At 43.4% G+C, this 19,702-nt stretch overlaps 1 protein-coding gene across 1 annotated transcript in view; it reads right to left on the reverse strand.

The window, feature by feature from the left end:
- The window catches only part of LOC111973946 (bone morphogenetic protein 1), a 65,150-nt gene that overhangs the window by 10,993 nt on the left and 34,455 nt on the right, over positions 1-19,702 (reverse strand). The window contains exons 2-8 of the mRNA XM_024001398.2: positions 18,248-18,361; positions 17,480-17,623; positions 17,064-17,181; positions 15,493-15,671; positions 15,228-15,333; positions 7,550-7,674; positions 4,229-4,344 (exon numbers count right to left, since the gene is read on the reverse strand). Coding sequence (XP_023857166.1) covers positions 4,229-4,344; positions 7,550-7,674; positions 15,228-15,333; positions 15,493-15,671; positions 17,064-17,181; positions 17,480-17,623; positions 18,248-18,361 — 902 coding nt within the window. The remainder of the gene's footprint in view (positions 1-4,228; positions 4,345-7,549; positions 7,675-15,227; positions 15,334-15,492; positions 15,672-17,063; positions 17,182-17,479; positions 17,624-18,247; positions 18,362-19,702) is intronic.

Consider the following 19,702-nt stretch of genomic DNA (forward strand, 5'->3'; position numbering starts at 1 on the left):
ACAGCCAGGATAGTACAGCGGGACAGACGCAGCACAAAATCAGCCATAGCACGGATTTCATCGAGAAACTCTGAAACCGGCTTCCCCGCTTCCATGGTCTTATTCAGCTCCTGCAGAAAATGTATATGATACAGTGCATTCGAGAAGTATGCAGACGCCTCCCCTTTTTGTTCTCTTACAGCATTATTATAAAATGGGTAAATAAATAATAATAATCTAAATCTACATATAATACCCAATAATGACAAAGCAAAAACAGGTTAAGACATTAAGACATTTTAGCAAATTTCAATTAAAAAAACAACCTTATTTACATAAGTATTCAGACCCTCTGCTATGAGACTCGAAATTCAGCTCAGGTACATCCTGTTTCCATTTATCATCCTTGAGATGTTTCTACAACTTGATTGTAGTCCACCTGTGGTAAAATTGTATTGATTGGACATGATTTGGAAACGCACACACCTGTCTACATATGGTCTCACAGTTGACAGTGCATGTCAGAGCATAAATTAAGCCATGACGATTAAGGAATTGTCAGTAGAGGTCTGAAACAYGATTGTGTGGAGGCACAGATATGGGGAAGGGTACCAAAAAAGTTCTGGTGCATTGAAGGTCATCAAGAACACAGTGGCCTCCATCATTCTTAAATGGAAGAAGTTTGGAACTACCAAGACTCTTCCTAGAGCTGGCCGCCCGGCCAACCTGAGCAATCGGAGGAGAAGGGCCTTGGTTAGAGAGGTGACCAAGAACCCAATGGTCACTCTGACAGAGCTCCAGAGTTCCTCTGTGGAGATGGGAGAACCTTCCAGAAAGACAACCATCTCTGGAGCAATCCACTAATCAGGCCTTTATGGTAGAGTGGTCAGACGGAAGCCGCCACTCAGTAAAAGGCACCTAAAGGACTCTCAGACCATGAGAAACAAGATTCTTTAGTCTGATGAAACCAAGATTGAACTCTTAACTCTTTGGCCTGAATGCCAAGCATCATGTCTGGAGCAAACCTAACACAAACATTACCGTGAACCATGGTGGTGGCAGCATCATGCTTTGGGGATGTTTTTCAGCGGCAGGGACTAGGAGACTAGTCAGGATCGAGGTAAAGATGAACAGAGCAAAGTACAGAGATCCTTGATGAAAACCTGATTTATAGTGCTCAGGACCTCAGACTGGGGTGAAGGTTCACCTTCCATCAGGACAACGACCCTAAGCACACAGCCAAGACAGTGCAGGATTGGCTTCAGGACAAGTCTCTGAATGTCCTTGAGTGGCCCAGCAAGAGTCCGGACTTGAACCTGATCGAACATCTCTGGAGAGACTTGCAAATAGCTGTGCAGCGACACTCCCCATCCAACCTGACAGAGCTTGAGTGGATCTACAGAGAAGACTGGGAGAAACTCCCTAAATACAGGTGTGCCAAGCTTGTAGCGTCATACCCAAAAAGACTCAAGGCTCTAATCGCTGCCAAATGTGCTTCAACAAAGTACTGAGTAAAGGGTCTGGATACTTATTTAAACATGATATTTCAGTTATTTATTTTTAATACATTTGCAAAAATGTAGTAATGGGGTATTGTGTGTAGATTGATGAGGGAGAAAAACGATTTAATACATTTTAGAAAAAGGCCGTAACGTAACAAAATGGAAAAAGGCAAGTGGTCTGAATACTTCCCGAATGCACTGTAAATCTGCAGCATTGTGACCATATTCAATGACTAGGCCGCCACACCCTTAGCCTGGTACACTTTTTGTCCAGCTAATCCGCTGAGAACTGGCATTGTTTATTTGGAAGCACCGTGCTAGGATTAGCCCCATTGTTAGCCCCAGAGGCTAAGAACACTACATGACCAAAAGTATGTGGACACCTTCTCCTCGAACATCTCATTCCAAAATGATGGCCATTAATATGAAGTTGGTCCCCCCTTGGCTGCTATAACAGCCTCCACTCTTCTGGGAAAGCTTTCCACTGGATGCGGGGACTTGCTTCCATTCAGCCACAAGAGTATTAGTGAGGTCGGGCACTGATGTTGGGCGATTAGGCCTGGCTCGCAGTCGGCGTTCAAATTCATCCCAAAGGTGTTCGATGGGGTTCAGGTCAGGGCTCTGTGCAGGCCAGTCAAGTTCTTCCACACCGATCTCAACAAACCATTTCTGTATGAATTTCACTTTGTGCAAGGGGGCATTGTCATGCGGAAACAGGAAAGGGCCTTCCCCAAACTGTTGCCACAAAGTTGGAAGCACAGAATTGTCTAGAATGTCATTGTATGCTGTAGCGTTAAGATTTCCCTTTACTGGAACTAAGGGGCCTAGCCCAAACCATGAAAAACAACCCCAGATCATTATTCCTCCTCCACCTAACTGTACAGTTGGCACTATGCATTGGGACAGGTAGCGTTCTCCTGGCATCCACCAAACCCAGATTTGTCCATCGGACTGCCAGATGGTGAAGTGTGATTCATCAGTCCAGTGAATGCATTTCCACTGCTCCAGAGTCCAATGGTGGCGAACTTTACACCACTCCAGCCGACACTTGGCATTGCGCATGGTGATCTTAGGCTTCTGTGCAGCTGCTCGGCCATGGAAACCCATTTCATTCAAGCTCCCGACGAACAGTTCTTGTGCTGACGTTGCTTCCAGAGGCCATTTGGAACTCGGTAGTGAGTGTTGCAACCGAGGACAGACACTTTTTACGCACTACCACTTTACGGCTGAGCCGTTCTTGCTCCTAGACATTTCCACTTCACAGTAACAGCACTTACAGTTGACTGTGGCAGCTCTAGTAGGGCAGAAATGTGACAAACTGACTTGTTGGAACAGTGGCATCCTATGACAGTGGCCACGTTTAAAGTCACTGAGCTCTTCAGTAAGGCCATTCTACTGCCAATGCTTGTCTATGGAGATTGCATGGCTATGTGCTTGATTGTATATACCGGTCAGCAACGGGTGTGGCTGAAATGGCCGAATCCACTAATTTGAAGGGTTTCCACATACACTATATATACAAAAGTAACTCGCCAGCTTTCCATCCATCAGCACTGTGCAAACAAGCCCAGCTTTCTCCATATCCTCTACATTCATGATCCAGCCTGGCTGAATGAGGGGAATCCCAGGTCGCCTTTAGCTCATCGGTGAAATCTTTAAATAGGGGTAAGCAACGCTTCACTGCTGCAGAGACAGGAGGTAAATACCTTCCCCCAAACTTGGAGCAACTCTGCTGTGGGGGAGAAGATGGCCAATCCACCCACAGGTGATCTACCACCCTATGACACAGCTCCATCAAAAGGCACATATACCACCAATGGTTCACTCTCCCACACAGAATCCAAAGCCGGGGCTTTAGGCTGCCCCGGACTGATGACATCCGATTCACACTCAAACTCTGAAAAGCCAACAAGGGATTGTATATCATCTGGACTCTGAACACTGCCAGAGAAACCAGAATGAGCCTCACTCGGCTGGGTTGACAAATTTGACCACCACTGCTGCTCTTTTCCGGCCTCAGACAACCCCATTCCTGGGGTCGCTTCACCGGAAGACCCTTCGCCAGCAGCCCCAAWCTTTCTCACAAAGTCAGCCCAACGCCCAATGGAAGTTGAACCAAGCCGGAGAAAATGTCCCACAAACTTTTCTGAGCCAAAGCGTGTTTCCACCCCAGGCAACAGGACAGAACTCATGAGTATCTTTAATTTTCATTGTGAAACCACATGCCCTAGGGCACGATCGGTGGTTCAAACTCAACTGATTAGACTTTTTGAACTTACTCTTACTACTGGTCATCTTATTCAAGCAAGGAAGCATAAGCTACACAAGCAGAGCAGAAAGTAGTGGGGTTTTAGCAAACGCAAAAACCAATGCCAAGACCCAAAACTCGCAACATCTACAGGTACTGTCTCCACACAGAGCCGAATCTCGTAGTCTTCGTTTGCTTGAAAAGTTAGTAAATTGCATTAGTAAATTGTTAGTTAGTAAATTGCGTGAAACACGTTCCCCGGTATTCCACGAACCCCAGTATTATAGCCAGGTTTGGCGGGGCTTCCAATGGCGGGCTTGGCATCTATCTATTGGCCCGTTGGGCATGATTTCAGTTTTCAGTGAATATGATTGGTCGTTGACTCCCCATGGTATGTTATACAGAGTGACCGACAAAGGGAACAGAGTTATCACTAAGTCACAATAAACAAAGCACTTCTCCAAGTTTTTATCTCAGTCAGTTTTCCATGGCCTCCAACCTTTTCCCCTGGCGTGACCGATATTCTCCAGATGCAGTGCATGTAGGCTGAGTATCCATTGGGGAAGCCAGGAGAGGAGAAGTTCCCACTGCTTTCCTGCAGACTGTCTCCACATCCTATCAACAAAGAAAGAGAGAGACACATTAACATGAGGACCACGTCAACCAGTGGAGAATCTAGCAATTAGTTTCTGTCTGATAAGGGCTAAAATACTGATTTGAGAAACAGAAATGAAGTAGCCAAGTCCCACTAAAGGCAGACTGTAGAAGACAGCAGTTTGATGCTACAACTATAATCGTGAATCTTAAGAGGAGGGCAACTCTTTCATTTTCAAAATATCATCTGCTGATGATGATGATTATCAACCTCTTCCAGTTGATGAGAAGCAATAGAAGACCGTATGTGCATTGTCTCAAAATAAATCTGGCCTACTGTAAATAACCAAATCCTCTAGGAGACCTAATACATTATGAACATGGTGGTAGTTCAATCCTCCCCCTGGCCAACTGGCTAAACCCACTGTGCTACAGGGGATAATTTCAACCATCATGCATGCACAGTGCTCTAGGGGAACTTCTTACTGAGTTTTTCTTACTCAGCGGGAGTAAGAAAAACATCTCCCACAACTGGTTACGTTCATTGGCTCCCTCCCTCCAGGCCATAAAGRGTCAAATAACGCTTGGCAGAGGTCTGCTAATGCTAAACCATTAACAATCACTCTGAGGGGATGACAAATGCTCCCAGGAATGCTGTGTGAATAAGGATCCACTGCGCTGCGCTCGTACAATCTGTTTTCCATGAAAACTGAGAGAGAGACTCCTTCCTAGCTGCATCCCCTGTGCGCCACATCATCCACTATCCCCTGTTCCACTGAGAGAGAGTTTATCACTGTGAAGAACACATAACACACCCACTCAAACAGCCCCACCTCTCTAAACCCTCTATGGTGAAGAAAGATGATTCCCCCCACTAAAACCACATTCAGTGGTCCAGTTCTGGCCAGCAGTATACTGTTTATTCATTGAGCTTTAATGTGGTTCTGACAAACCCAGTTTTCCCTGTCTGACCCACAATTAACGCTCTGACATCACTTTTATTTTATAAATGACTATTTTAAACTTGTCGGTTTATGCTATAAAATCGACCTTGCGCCTGTAGTCGTTGTCCCTTCAGCCTTAACCTTATTAAACCTCTAAGTCTTTCTAAAGACCAACATAACTACTGGTAAAGTGTCAGGGCAGGATGTTTTCCTTTAGAACACATATGTTCAGTTTTCATTGAACATATCTTGATCTCTGGACCCTAAGAATAGAGTATGTTGATTCCCAGCCATCATTCTAGTCATTGTTCTCTTGAGACCAGCCTTTCTTTTGAGTCTATCTGGGAAAGAGTGATGACACTTCCTGTCCTAGGGCACTGTTTACACTCCTTCCCCTAGCCAGGGAGTCACGGCAACTGTAGCCAGGGAACCACGTCACATCAATGGTAGATGCGCAACTATTTCCACACGTAAACTACATCTAGGAAAACAAGGAGAGTTTGAGTATTCACGCTGTGATATTGAGAGACACGAAAAAGTAGAATAACATTTCTCACTCTCAGAGGTAAGCAAAAGCAACAAAGCACTATATAATGTCCATTGTGCATTATTATCAGACCTATTATTTAATATCTACCTTATGCTATGTACAAACTACAGTGGCAAGAAAAAGTATGTGAACACTTTGGAATGATCTGGATTTCTGCATAAATTGGTCATAGAGGAAGATCAGATCAAATTTTAAGTCACAACAATAGACAAACACAGTCTGCTTAAACTAATAACACAAACAATGATACGTTTTCATGTCTTTATTGAACACACCGTGTAAACATTCCCAGTGCAGGGTGGYAAAAGTATGTGAACCCTTGGATTTAATAACTGGTTGACCCTCCTTTGGCAGCAATAAACTCAACCAAATGTTTTTTGTAGTTTGGAATCAGACCTGCACAATGGTCAGGAAGAATTTTGGACCATTCCTCTTTCCACAAAACTGTTTCAGTTCAGCAATATTCTTGGGATGTCTGGTGTGAACCACTCTCGAGGTCATGCCATAGCATCTCAAAATTGGGTTGAGGTCAGGACTGGGCCACTCCAGAAGGCGTATTATTTTCTGTTGTTGATTTACTTCTGTGTTTTGGGTCATTGTCCTGTTGCATCACCCAACTTCTGTTGAGCTTCAATTGGCAGACAGATAGCCTTACATTCTCCTCCAAAATGTCTTGATAAACTTGGGAATTCGTTTTTCCGTCTATGAGAGCAAGCTGTCCATGTCCTGAAGCAGCAAAGCAGCCCCAAACAATGATGATCCCTCCACCATACTTTACAGTTGGSATAAGTATTTGATGTTGTGTGCCTTTTTTTTCTCCACACATAGTGTTGTGTGTTTCTTCCAAACAACAACTCAATTGTAGTTTCATCTGTCCACAGAATATTTTGGAAAATCTACTGGAAAATCCAGCTGCACTTCTGCAAACTTCAGATGTGCAGCAATGTTCTTTTTGGACAGCAATGGCTTCTTCTGTGGTGTCCTCCCATGAACACCATTCTTGTTTAGTGTTTAATGTATCGTAGACTCGTCAACAGAGATGTTAACATGCTCCTTATATTTCTGTTAGTCTTTAGCTCACACTCTAGGATCCTTCTTTACCACATTGAGCATTCTGTGCTGTGCTCTTGCAGTCATCTTTCCCTTACAACCACTCCTAGGGAGAGTAGCAACAGTGCTGAACTTTCTCCATTTATAGACAATTTGTCTTACCGTGGACTGATGAACATCAAGGCTTTTAGAGATACTTTTGTAACCCTATCCAGCTTTATGCAAGTCAACTATTCTTAATCTTAGGTCTCCTGGGATCTCTTTTGTTCGAGGCATGTTTCACATCAGGCAATGCTTCTTGTGAATAGCAAACTCAAATTGTGTGAGTGTTTTTATCGGGCMAGACAGTTCTAACCAACATTTCCAATCTCGTCTCATTGATTGAACTCCAGGTTAGCTGACTCCTGACTCCAATTAGCTTTTGGAGAAGTCATTAGCCTAGGGGTTTCACATACTTTTTCCAACCTATACTGTGAATGTTTAAATGATCTATTCAATACAATAATGTGTGTATTATTAGTTTAAGCAGACTGTGTTTGTCTATTGTTGTGACTTAGATGAAGATCAGATAACATTGTATGACCAATTTATGCAGAAATTCAGGTAACACATACCTTTTTCTTGCCACTGTATACACCAAAATGTGTTTGAATATTGTTTGCAATAATTGTGCTGTTCTTACTGGAACACTTGTAGAGTTTGCGTGCCTGTGTGATATCCCCTTTGCTTAGCCTTGTCCTCTGGCCAATCGGCGGTCTCACTGCATTGACATCATAGCGTGGCAGGATGGTGTCCAAGAAGATTCCTCTGCATTTCAGGAGAAGAGACCGCTGTTAGATCAAAACACTGCATAACCGAGAAGGCACTTGCACATACACACTTTCTCAGAAAAGACACCACTCAGAGGGCAGTGGTGAACCCTAAAGATCCATCAGCCAGCGGCTGAACTGCTGACACTAACACTGACAGTAGGCATTATTCAGTGATATACTGAGGATGCTGACACTTATGGAAGCATCAGGCCACAGCTTTACGTGTGTGAGTCTGGCAGCCTGCAGCCAATAGGGCCTGAGCTAAGGAGTGAGATATACTGTATGGGGAGCATACAGTTTATAAAACACAGTTTATTTTATTTTATTGATATGGTYCCAAAACACCACAAAACATGCACTGGAACATTATGCCAGTTAAGACCGAGTGTGATCCCAAGCCGTGCTGCCCAACAATGTGGTCTCAGTGCAATTTGTATTATTCTGTACATAAATCTGTGACACTCCTTTTAGTATGATATGATACGTTAGGTTACATTATAAATGGAATAACATACAATAACATACGTACTAGAGGATGTGTAGTATCATACGTCTTACTCTGTGGTAATATCATACAAATTGGATGATGTACCTTCTCATACATCTTGGTTGACGTATAATATTGCACATCTTTATCGGAGACCAGGTTGCTTGTTGCGCCGTAACAACAAAGGAGAATTATGGGGAGAATTTACTTGGAGGTTAAGATGTTAGGAGAACTAAAACAACAAAGGTTAGGCAAATGTATGTAGATGGTTAGGTGAATTGGGTTAAGTTTAGAATATGGGTTAGGGGAAAGGTTAGCTAAAATGCTACAGTGGGCCCCGACGCAACTCAAACATTCAAGCTTTGGATTGCTAGACTGTCACAGATAACGCTCCCCGACCAACCTCCCTACTTTCGTTTCTGTCTCAAGTAACTAAACCATTAGTCGGTATCATACATCTTGGTGGTGCTCAGAAATACATCAAGTATATTTTGTATGGCTCTGAGGCAAGGCGGTGCCCATTCAGTCTTTCTCATCAGTGAACTCAACACAGAGAAGTGGAGCCACACCCATCAGCAGACCCATGACCCTTATCAACACTGTCAAAAACAATGACCTAACTTCATATATTATTATATAAAAAACAACCAATGGACTGTTACTGGTCAGTGGTCCCCTCCAAGGCTGTATGAATGTCCTCCTCAGAGAGAGGAGGTAGTTCAAACAGGTCTGGGGATCAAAACTGACCTCGTCATGTGTGCTGTGCAGATGGAAGAAAAACACTATCCAATTCCAATACTAAAAACCAAACGCCCTCCTCTGACAACTCTATAGGAAAATATAAAACTTGATTGGTTTGTTGTATGGACAACAGCAATATTTAGCATAAGGATTAAAAGTCCAAAAGAACAAGAACAATTAGAAAGATGGATAAAAATCACATCATGGTGGCTTGCCTTTGGCTTGAAAAGGAGTCCAGAACAGTTGATGGCAAAAAAACAGACCTTTTCACACCACTTTCTCACTTGACACTTTGCTAGTTTATCATCTCCTTTTCTCTCTCTGCAATGGTGAGGAAAGCCTGGTTCCTGGCTGTTCCCATGGTGACGTACCCATCAACGCCAGGCATGTGCAAACAGAGCAGCCTGAGCTAACAGTTTAAGCACTGTCTGTCTGCCTGTCTGTCTGTCTGTCTGTCTGTCTGTCTGCCTGCCTGCCTGCCTGCCTGCCTCCAGGAGCCCGTAAGCTGGCTGTCGGTGAACAACGCCACTCCAGCCAGTGTCAGAGCAGACAAAGGGCATACTGGCAGGTCTTTATTTGAGTTGGCTCTGCTTTATGCACCAGGCCTGAAAAATGTCCCCAGCGCAGAGGGGTGGATAAAGCCCAGGGTTGGGTAACATGCCCCAGACAAAAAGCATGGGGAGCTGCCTTACTTGTCCCCAGGAGACACTTCAAAACATGAGGGCTCCCCATGAAATCTTGCCAACAACAATCTCGGCAAAGGCCCTGGCTTCCCACGGTGATTTACAGTAAAAACGCTGTGCAAACACACAGGCTAATAATGGGGAAACAAAGTTAGACATTGGGACAGGTACATCAGCATCAAAGGAGGTTGGTAACACCTTAATTGGGGAAGACGTGCTCGTGGTAATGGCTGCAGCGGAATGAGTGGAATGGTATCAAACACATGGTTTCTATGTGTTTGATGACAATCTATTTGCTCCGTTCCAGCCATTATTATGAGTAGTCCTGCCCTCAGAAGCCTCCACTGATCAGCATGCAGGGGAAGTGTAAACTGTAAACTGAGAAAACCTAACAGGAGCCCCTTGTCTCCTAATAAGGTGCTCTGAAAACACACTGACCACGCTCTCAATACATTACTTTTTCATCTCTAAACAGTAAAATAATTAAATAAGGCTGGCTATACTCAGGGAAAATAGGACATGCTCAGAGAGGTTGAATGACAATAGAGCAGAAAGCATCAACAATCACAAACCTACTTCATTGTCATCCCCTGGCAAGCACAWTGCCTGTACAGTTAGAAAAATAAAGTGCTAGACAGCTCATTCTGTGCAGTGGCCTGAAAGAGTGTTTGTATCCAATCTCAGCCTCCTTGTAGAGAAAGAATCTCTCCCGGTTTCCCAGAATCCAGTTGCCACGAGCACATGGCAGGTTATTTGGGACAGACTGCAATAGGAGGTATTGAGGAAAGGGCCAGCCTCGGTGAAAAAAAGGGAAGAAATTTTGAACAAAAGGAGAGCCAACAGCTGGTTCTCATACCAGAGAGCTATGTAGTAATGATTACAGTCTGGTCTGGCCACCCTCTCCTCCAACTCTCACTCGCCTTGCATGTGCCCAGGCTCACATTACATTCACACTGGGAAGCTGGGGCATGCCAAACCCCTTCCTGCAATTGGGAAAGAGGCATTGAATTGGAACAACAATCACTGCTGCCGATGTCTGTAGCGCTAGACAATTTCACATTTTGTTTATGTAAAAGATCTTTCGAGAGAAAGTCCGCGTCGAGTTGCACAGCGAGTACCAAAAATCTATCACACACATGGCTGAGGGAGGGAACCGCATGTTACCGGTATGTTAAACTCAGTGCCAGGGTATCCCCCCCCATTGTCATGCAATCCACTATAGACTGCACACTTCCTGACAAGGATGTCATGCAACCTTTATGCTGGGCCTGTATGACTTATGTAATGACACCAAATTTACAGCTCAATCTCCAACTCAGTCCCAAGTGGACCTTTTTGGCTTTGCTTTGATCCTACGGAAACAGACAGAAACAGTGCCAAACTGCAGCCTAAAAAGCAAGGAGATGGGTAAAACCCAAATAAGCATGCAGTCGTCATAGAAGTTGAGCTGGTCCAAATCTCAAACAGCCACTATGACACCACTGTCTCTGTCTGTGACTAACAGMACAGCATCTGGAGAGATTTCCAGATGCATCCGACAGGGAGTCTGGGAGAAATAAAGAGGTCAGCTGGCACAGTGGAGTATCAAAAACTATGACACATGCACTGCTCTCCTTTTCAAGCATACTTCAAGGACAAGAAGCAATTTTGTGAAATATGAATTTCAAATTGCAGCAGCATGTACTACAACAGCACTTAGAGTTTGGTTTGAGTGGATAGCGGTTTTCCTGCTGTTTAGTATTACATTGATTCTACTGAGAAAAAAAATCTTAGAGGGCAAAGTGTGACAAAAATAGAATCTTAACAGATTCTATCTCCGTGGCCATGAAAAAAAAAGCTGTGGGATATTTTACACTCCTTTTGTCCTTTATAAAAGCTGCACAAACCATCTATGACGCCTTGATCACAAAGGACACAATAGATCAATCATATCAACAATTTATTGAAATATCTATAGCTTGCAGTCAGAACGCACCTGGAAACAGGATCAGTTTGATTCTGTACTCTCAGAGATTTGACTTGTCAAGTCAATGTCGGGGAAATGACATTGAATGGTCTCCTTCTTTATGTGATCATTAGTGGTTGACCTAAATCATGCTAGCAAGATTTTTTACAAATCTTTTTTTACACCAGGGAGCCATGAAGCTAGCCAGCAGACACCTCGGGAATAAAACCCTATAACCTCCTAAAGAAGCCTGGTATGTGGGATCATGTTGCTAACGACGATCAAAGCCACTTCAAAGGGGCTCTATGTGGCATAATGAGGCAGTTCACACTATGAGGAGAACTTTTACAAGGAGCTTCACAGAGGTATGAGTGTGCCATGTAGCCTGATGTGCTGCAGCAGGACCACTGGTGCTAGCGGGTCTACCTGAACCTGGGGTTGGATGTGGAGGTTTACTGGGCTGCTGCTACACACTCAGGTAGCTTGAGCCAACCAGGGGAGGGATAATTGGAACAACCTGTGGCTGTGGGTAAAAGCTGGCTCATCAAAAGGTAGACACAATCAAACCTTATGGGTACTTCCACGGAAACGGAATAGCATTGAGACACAGATTTTTCCACTTAAAATGTACGCCAAACAAAAACCATTGATTTCAAAGTTTAACAAACCATATAACTCTACGCACAAAACTTTTTTACACTGACATTTTTACAAACAAAAAAAACATTTCCTGGATGAACTTTGCAAATGCAAAGTTCGGTAACAGAATTTTGGTGAAATCTCCCTCAGTTCTTTGTGTCCAAGCTTTCCAAAAACTCTTAAATATCTGCTCCAAATTAAGATTCAAAGACGTCTGCAGAAAGAATGGAGTGTCTGCTATGACATGACACATTAACTTTGAAAAAATCTACTTTGGTTATTGAACTACGGTAAGTAGAGTGGATTTACACCTGGTAACGGAGTTGCGGTAACGGAATATCCTCTTGGCTCCATGATCTGCACTACACAGAAATGCATAATTATGGATATGAATGTCATCCTCTTCATGGTGATGTATCCTGAACAGGTACACAAATGGTAGAAATATGCAATATCCTCTTTAGCATATTTGGGTATTATTCTACACACTGGCAATTATTTTAATGAGCTCTGCCCCGAAACAAGACCAAATTTGGTTGGTCCAGACTGTACCAAATCTGAACCAATCATAGACATCTACATTTCACAAGTGTGTACATTAAAGTACAGCACAGTAGCCCTCAGTAGAGTAGAGGTCACTACAGTACATTTATAGTGTACTCAACTCTAGTATGTACTGTATTTTTGGGAAATTCCTTTACCGATTTACTAACAGAATTGAGTTTTAATCACTTAATAATTCCTGAACAAAATTGATATCAGTAAAAATACTATAACTAATTGATAGGTCTACCTTTACATGTTACTTCTGTGAACTTTCATTATCCTCCCTCCTAATGAGGGAGCGAAATGTAAAAATATATTTTGGTAACAGGTTTTTGGTAACAGAATGTTTATGCACAAGGCAGTTTCTTATGCTGTGCATACACTACATGACTTCTAAAATCGTAACAATTTGAACATGCTCAGATCTTATCATTCCATCCACATTACGATGATTGGTCCTGCCCTGCGTTTCTCGGTTTTCGTAGGAAAAAAATTCCGACATGCAAATAGTGAGCTGCTTTGTTAGTGTGCACATTATTATGTGCAGAAACATTAAAACACGAGACAGAGGCGCAGAATACTTATTATGAAAATATGAATAATATTTTGGGTTTCTGTCATGGTAGGACATAGACGTAATATTGGTGGATTTCGTTTTGCATGGCCCGGTGCCCGGTTGGGTGGGTATTTCACTTAAGCACCTATGGAATGTTCTAAAATATTCAAACGCCAGTCAACTGAGGCACCGGGCCACGTAAAACAAACTCGCCCGTTGAAAAGGCAGCGTGTTCTCTCCAACTGCTCCATCGACGTCTTCCATCACCTCGGCCCACAAGGTTCGTGTTGTTGTTGCTTTCCTCTTCACCGTCATTGTTTTGGACTCACATGCTGAATACTCATTGGCTATTGGCAGCAGCCCTTGCCCAATTTCGTCCCAGCACTGCTACTACAAGATGATCGACCAAAATTGTCCAGAAATTCTCGGGACATCTGACAGGGGTATGTAACAGCCATCAATGGTGCGGCCTTGATCCGCGGGAACTATGCCAGTCCCGACCTACTGATCCTAGCCCAAATTCATAGGATTTCACCCCAATCATCAAAATTATGGCATAGAAAAATCGTGTAGTATATGCCTGGTACTAAACTTAGATGGCTGAACCATTTCTCCTAAACTAAATATGTGTTGATATTAGTTGGTAGGCGTCTTTATTTCAACATTAGTATTTAAGACTGTTTCTGGTAGATGTTTTCTAAGACCCCTTTTCCATCTGTTTGACCAGAAATCAAAGCCTTCACTTWATTCAAKATTTTAGGATGGAAAATGGTTGAAAAATGGATATATGCCTTAATTTCTAAAAAATCGAGACTCTTAGCTTTCATTTGACACCCAATTTGACATGCTCCTATGAACTTCACATGTTGGTGCTCATGGATCCTTTTACATGGAAAAAGCCTTATCCAACAAATACCCCCTTAATACATAGCTGCCACTGGACAGCATCCCCACTGAGAGACGCAGCTACCTGAAAGACTGGAAGCAATCAATATGATATATGCCTAACCCCATAATAGAAAACAGATAGGCATTGTATTACATGCTGTTGGTAAAGCATGCTGCAGTTTGTGTGCATTGATTTTTGTAGGTGCCCTTCTACTACTAGACTACAGATGGACTGGGTAAGGTGGACTATACAAGATCAAAAAGTTGGTGCTGTCTAGGAAAACGTATAAAACATTCACCAGGATTGAAAGCGAAAGCTCTGTAATCCTGCTCTTTCTGGGTCCCAAAAAGCTAAATGGGCCAGATGTGTCAACTCTAATGACACGTTACTCCAGGCATCCTGGTGGATTACACTTTTTTACCCTCAGAAATCTCATTACAAGGACAAGCAATATAATCCTTTCTGCATCTCACAGAAACCACGTCAGTTCACCCCCTGAGCATTTCCACTGCACGCTCAAATGTAAGCGGTGACCATTGAGAGAGTTAAAAGATCCAAGCCAAAATAAATTTACGGAAGAGAGYGAAAGAGTAGACACTCCCAAAAAGTATTATATTCTGCAGATGTTCTTCCTTTATGCCAAGGCACTGACACGTTCATGAGGTCCATCACTGAGTTGTGTCTTTGTCCTGCACTTTAAATTCATCAGACCAACCATCATACAGGCTAAGTAACAGTGACAAATCAGCAGTATATTTGTCCCCCAGGCTATGAATGTCAGCAGATCATTAACTGAATAGTATCTAAGCTTCAATTTGCACCACCTTTCCTAAGCCTTGAAGTCAGCCCCTGGCTCTAAAATTAAACAAAATAATGGAGAAAAAAAAGAGACATTGACACATTGTAGAACTATGAAGTGACTCACATGGAAAAGACCTGAAGTGAGACATGAGAGCAAAAGTGACAGTCTGGGAAACTGCTCTCTGGCCTAAACTGTAACTGATTTCCATGATGTCTGTTCTGTTCTGCTGTGTATGAAGTGGAACTTGGCCGATCTCCTACCTTGAGAATGTATTCCTGGCATAGTGCATGATGCTGTCAAAGTCATACACTTCACCCAGAGAGTCCACCTCCCCTGGCTCCATCTTCAAGAAGTTATACTCCTGTCCTGTGAATGGAAGCAAGAAAACAGACACTGAAACCTGCAACCCACCACTACCTCAAATACTGTACCAGAATACTAAATAGCAAAAGTGAGAGGCTATCTCCTAGAAAGGGAAAGATGAGTGGGCTGTTCCATACACAGCAGTCTACAAAGCAGTCTTACCTGGCTGGATGTTGTCCCTGATGATGCTGACGTGTTCGTCTCTGTCGGGCCGGGTGTGCTCGTGCCAGAAACCAATCACGTGGCCCAGCTCATGCACCACTATTCCAAACTTGTCACAGTTCTTTCCTATGGAGATGGCCTGGGGACCGCCACCCCTGCGGCCCACATAGGAACAGCACCTGCAGGGTCCAACACACAGAACAAAGATCAGGGACAGGTCAACAGGCAGGGTAACAAGCTAGTTCAAAGACTGTGGTAACTGGCTACATATTAGACTAAACTAAGTCACTTTTAACTTGGCAGACACAAAGATGAGAGCATTAGCTCAAGATTYGCCATCGTGCTTACCAAAGTACTATGTAAACGCTACATTTCTGTGTACYTCTCAATCATGTAACAAGAACTTGGTGAACTTCATGTTACACTGGATATATAGAACTTTACTTCCACAAACATGAAAGTGTAAACCAGAAGGAGTGAATAAATAACTAATAAGCCAAGTGTAGTAGTCTATGGAAGGAATCCCTGTTCCTGGAGAGACGCAGGGTCTGACCTAAACAGTTTGTGGTTCAACTCACATCTCTAATGCATATATACAGTATTAGGAACAGCATTCTTAACAGCCTTTCTAGCARGTCATAGGAAAACTAGCAGAGGTGAGGTGACCCTACATCCTAATACAGTGGTGACATTCATTGATGCGTGCTTCACTGTAGATGGAGGGTTACAATGTGTGACAGTGAAGGCTGGCTGACTTTAGACTGCAGGGCTCTCCCTCTCTCCCTCCCTGACATGAAAGGGTCAGTGTGGAACCCCGGTCCATGGACACACACCGCGCCCCTGTGGGCCAACCAGCCTCTCTCTAATTACTGTGAGCCAGGCTTTCCTGAGACGAGCCTTGAACTTTGCACAGGACAGATGGGGCCTGGCCAGCCCAGAGCCCAGGCATTCCCACTAACTGCGGCCGCCTGAGTGGATAATGTCATCCCTGTTACTCCGGAGGACAGTTACCAGGCTAAAAATGGCTATCAACAGCTGGGTGGAAAAAGGTCCATTTATGCTCCATATCCGCTCTTTAATATGTTCTTCTTGGTAACGGATTTACTGTACATGCAGAGCCAGAGTATAACGCCATCAACGTGGCTACCGTTTTTGTGTAAKATCTTTTGAACTTAAAAACATGCATAGCTGGGAAAATGACAAAATATATAATGTGGAATTACGGGTTATGMTAAAGCTGWMGAGGTCTCCCTTGGGTGTCATTAAAAAAAACATGTGTGACACCAGTGCTCAGTGAAAGATGTGTCAGAACTATGAGGCACAGCATGCATTCCTTGGGCATGAATGGCTGTCTTTCTCAGGACTTGCAGGGGGCTGCAATTAGCACAACTCACGCAGACAGACTGCGGACAGAGGGGATGAGCCAGCACTAAAGGACAATGGAGGAGTGGTAAGGAAAAGTTCTTAAGCGATAACTCATTATGGCTGTGTGGATAAAGGACTGTCATGTCTGAGCAGGCTGACCAGCTACCCTTCCTGAGGGAGGCCAGCCCAGGCCTGCGTGGACTTACCCACACGGACGGTAAGTGAACACAATGTAGCTCTCCTCTGTTGTCCTTTCGATAAAGGTCACGCAGGTATGCTTCTCCCAGTGACGCATGGCCTGGCGGAATATCGCCCGCTGGCTGCCTGAATGTGACGGGAAGAAGGGAGGAGATCAGTGAGGCTGATGTCCATAAGTCACATAAAAAGGAGGATAAAATACCAATGCTAACAACTTGCTCGTAGTGCCAAATTCATCCCAAGTAAAGTTAATAAAAAATGTTATGTCCAATAGCTGCCAAGACATTCATTTTAATGTAGTGGATGCAAGTATGCTGAAGTATGCTTAATGGACACCAGATACCACCTTTTAGTAGGAACTATGTTATAGGGCGCATATAAGACACATAGGGCAAGTAAACAGCAGTGATGATGTGGGACTTACCACTGAAGTTCCCGCTGATGACATAGGGAATGACACCTTCTGGCCACACCCTCTCAGGTCTGGAGGTTGCCGCCCTTTTCCTGCGGTGTGATCCCTGCCGGTTTGGCAATGCTCTGTTTCGACTGGTCTCATTGGCAGAAGACCCTGTCATTCCCAATTACCAGCCAAAGATGAGGTTTGTACAATATAATCACAGAAAACCATCCAATTAAAAAGTTCAACTCTGGTGAGAACATGGTAKAAACCATGATGAGATTACAACATTTCAGCTGTTCCTAAATGGTAAAGAGATGATAATGACAATGAAGCATGCTTTATAACTTTGTTGAGCATTTTCTTTACATAAACACTTTGAGAGTGCTGGTGATAAACATGCTGTTTGTTTACAACAGGTGTCTTGGCCAACCCAGTGTTGGAGAGTCATCATCACCTGGTGCTGAGTGGTTCATGCATCGTATACATCTTCCTGGCAGATGCACTGGGAGAGAGTTACAAAGCCTCCTTGCATAATTGGCCTTGAGGTGGGAAAATGTGGGAACTATTTAACTGAATGCAAGTTTTTTTTCTTGGACTGGTTTGTATTGTATCATTAAGGAGACATTTTAGTCAGCACTATATAATAGCACATGCATAAATGGAGTCAGACTTTTAGGATTGATGACAGGCACGTTTACAAGAAAATGCACGCTTTTAGGCTATGGCGATAGGCCTTAGTCTTTATTCTCAGTAACCATGACTGGGTCAGCCAGCCTCACAGCTCTTGCTCACCTGTGGTTGTCTCATTGAAGGTCTGGACGGTCCGTTGGGCCATGTTTATAATCCGGTCCACCTTAAACATGCGCATGTCCTCCTCATCCAGAGCAATGTCTCCCCAAAAGGCAACTGAAACAGACACACAAAGAGAGAAAGCAAGTCAGACATATTTAAGGCGTCTTTACAATATTGTTTTGCACCGTTCAATAGCCTCAAGGTTTTCCTGCTCTGCAGTCCGACAAACCCTGTCGATCACATAGGCATCCATTAAAACAGAGGGTGAAAAAGCTAGACATTCTCTCCCTCTCACACTCCCTCCCTCCCATCTCTTTGGCCCCCTCTCGCAAACAGACACACAGAGTTGTGAAACAGCAGTTATGTGAATGTTTGAATAACAGGAGAGGAATGTGGTCTGAATCTCAGAGCTCTATAAGCTCCAAGCTAAATAAGTCATACCATCAGGGAGGGAACATCTCTGTATGACATTCAGTAGAGGACATATGAAATCAATTAATGAGAGCTACATTCAAAAGCTTTCAGATCAGCATACCCCAGATGTGCTGGGTCAATCCAGTTGCCGTTGAGAAAACTCTGGGGGAATATTTCCTGTCCTGATATCTTTGTACCATTAATGAGTCCTCGAGCAGACCTAATACTGTAAGATGCTGCCTCAATACTGTATATGGGGCACCTTGAACAAGTAATAAGTTCTTAATGAGGCCAAGGAGAAGGAAAAATAACTAAACAGTCACCCTTTATGAAGAATGTGAAGAATGGTATTCCTTGCTAAATGCCCTATTTCTTCGGCAGTTTGGGCAGGAGTCCTCTCCAGAGATACAGGCCGCTCTGTTTTAAAAGCTTTTAAACCAGCACATTTGCTGAATTTACGTCCTGTCCTGTGTGCAGGAGTGGACCATACAACTCTATGCACAAGTACTGCTTCTAACAATTTCCACATTTTTTTTTTTTTACAAAAACACATTTAGTTGAAGAACAGTGCAGATGCAAAGTTCAGTAGCAGAATGACGGTTTGTGCTGTTGTCACCTAACTTTGCATCTGCATTGTTTTTGTAAATGTGTTTTGTAAAATGTTAAAGTCGTCCTTGTGCATAGAGTTCCATGGGTTGTTTAACTTTGCAATCATTGGTTTTTGTTTGGCATACATTTTAAAGTGACAAAATCGAGTCTCAGCATCATTCTGTTCCTGTGGAATTGCCCCTCTGGGAACTGCTTTACTGGGAAAAACAACATCAACTGCTATAGTGAAAGATGGATAACTAAGAARTGACAAACTGTGGTCTAGGAATCAAAGTGAGTGCATCTTTTCAGGGCTTAAGGTTGTTGTTAGAACTCTACAACAATCATCTAAGACTGTTATAACTGAGCTATCATTGGCCTGACCATTAATAACAGTCAGATCGTGGTGTGCATTTGTGTCAGAGAGAAAAAACGACGAAGGAAAACAATAGA

Source organism: Salvelinus sp. IW2-2015, linkage group LG15, assembly GCF_002910315.2.
Source record: "Salvelinus sp. IW2-2015 linkage group LG15, ASM291031v2, whole genome shotgun sequence".
NCBI lineage: Eukaryota > Metazoa > Chordata > Actinopteri > Salmoniformes > Salmonidae > Salvelinus > Salvelinus sp. IW2-2015.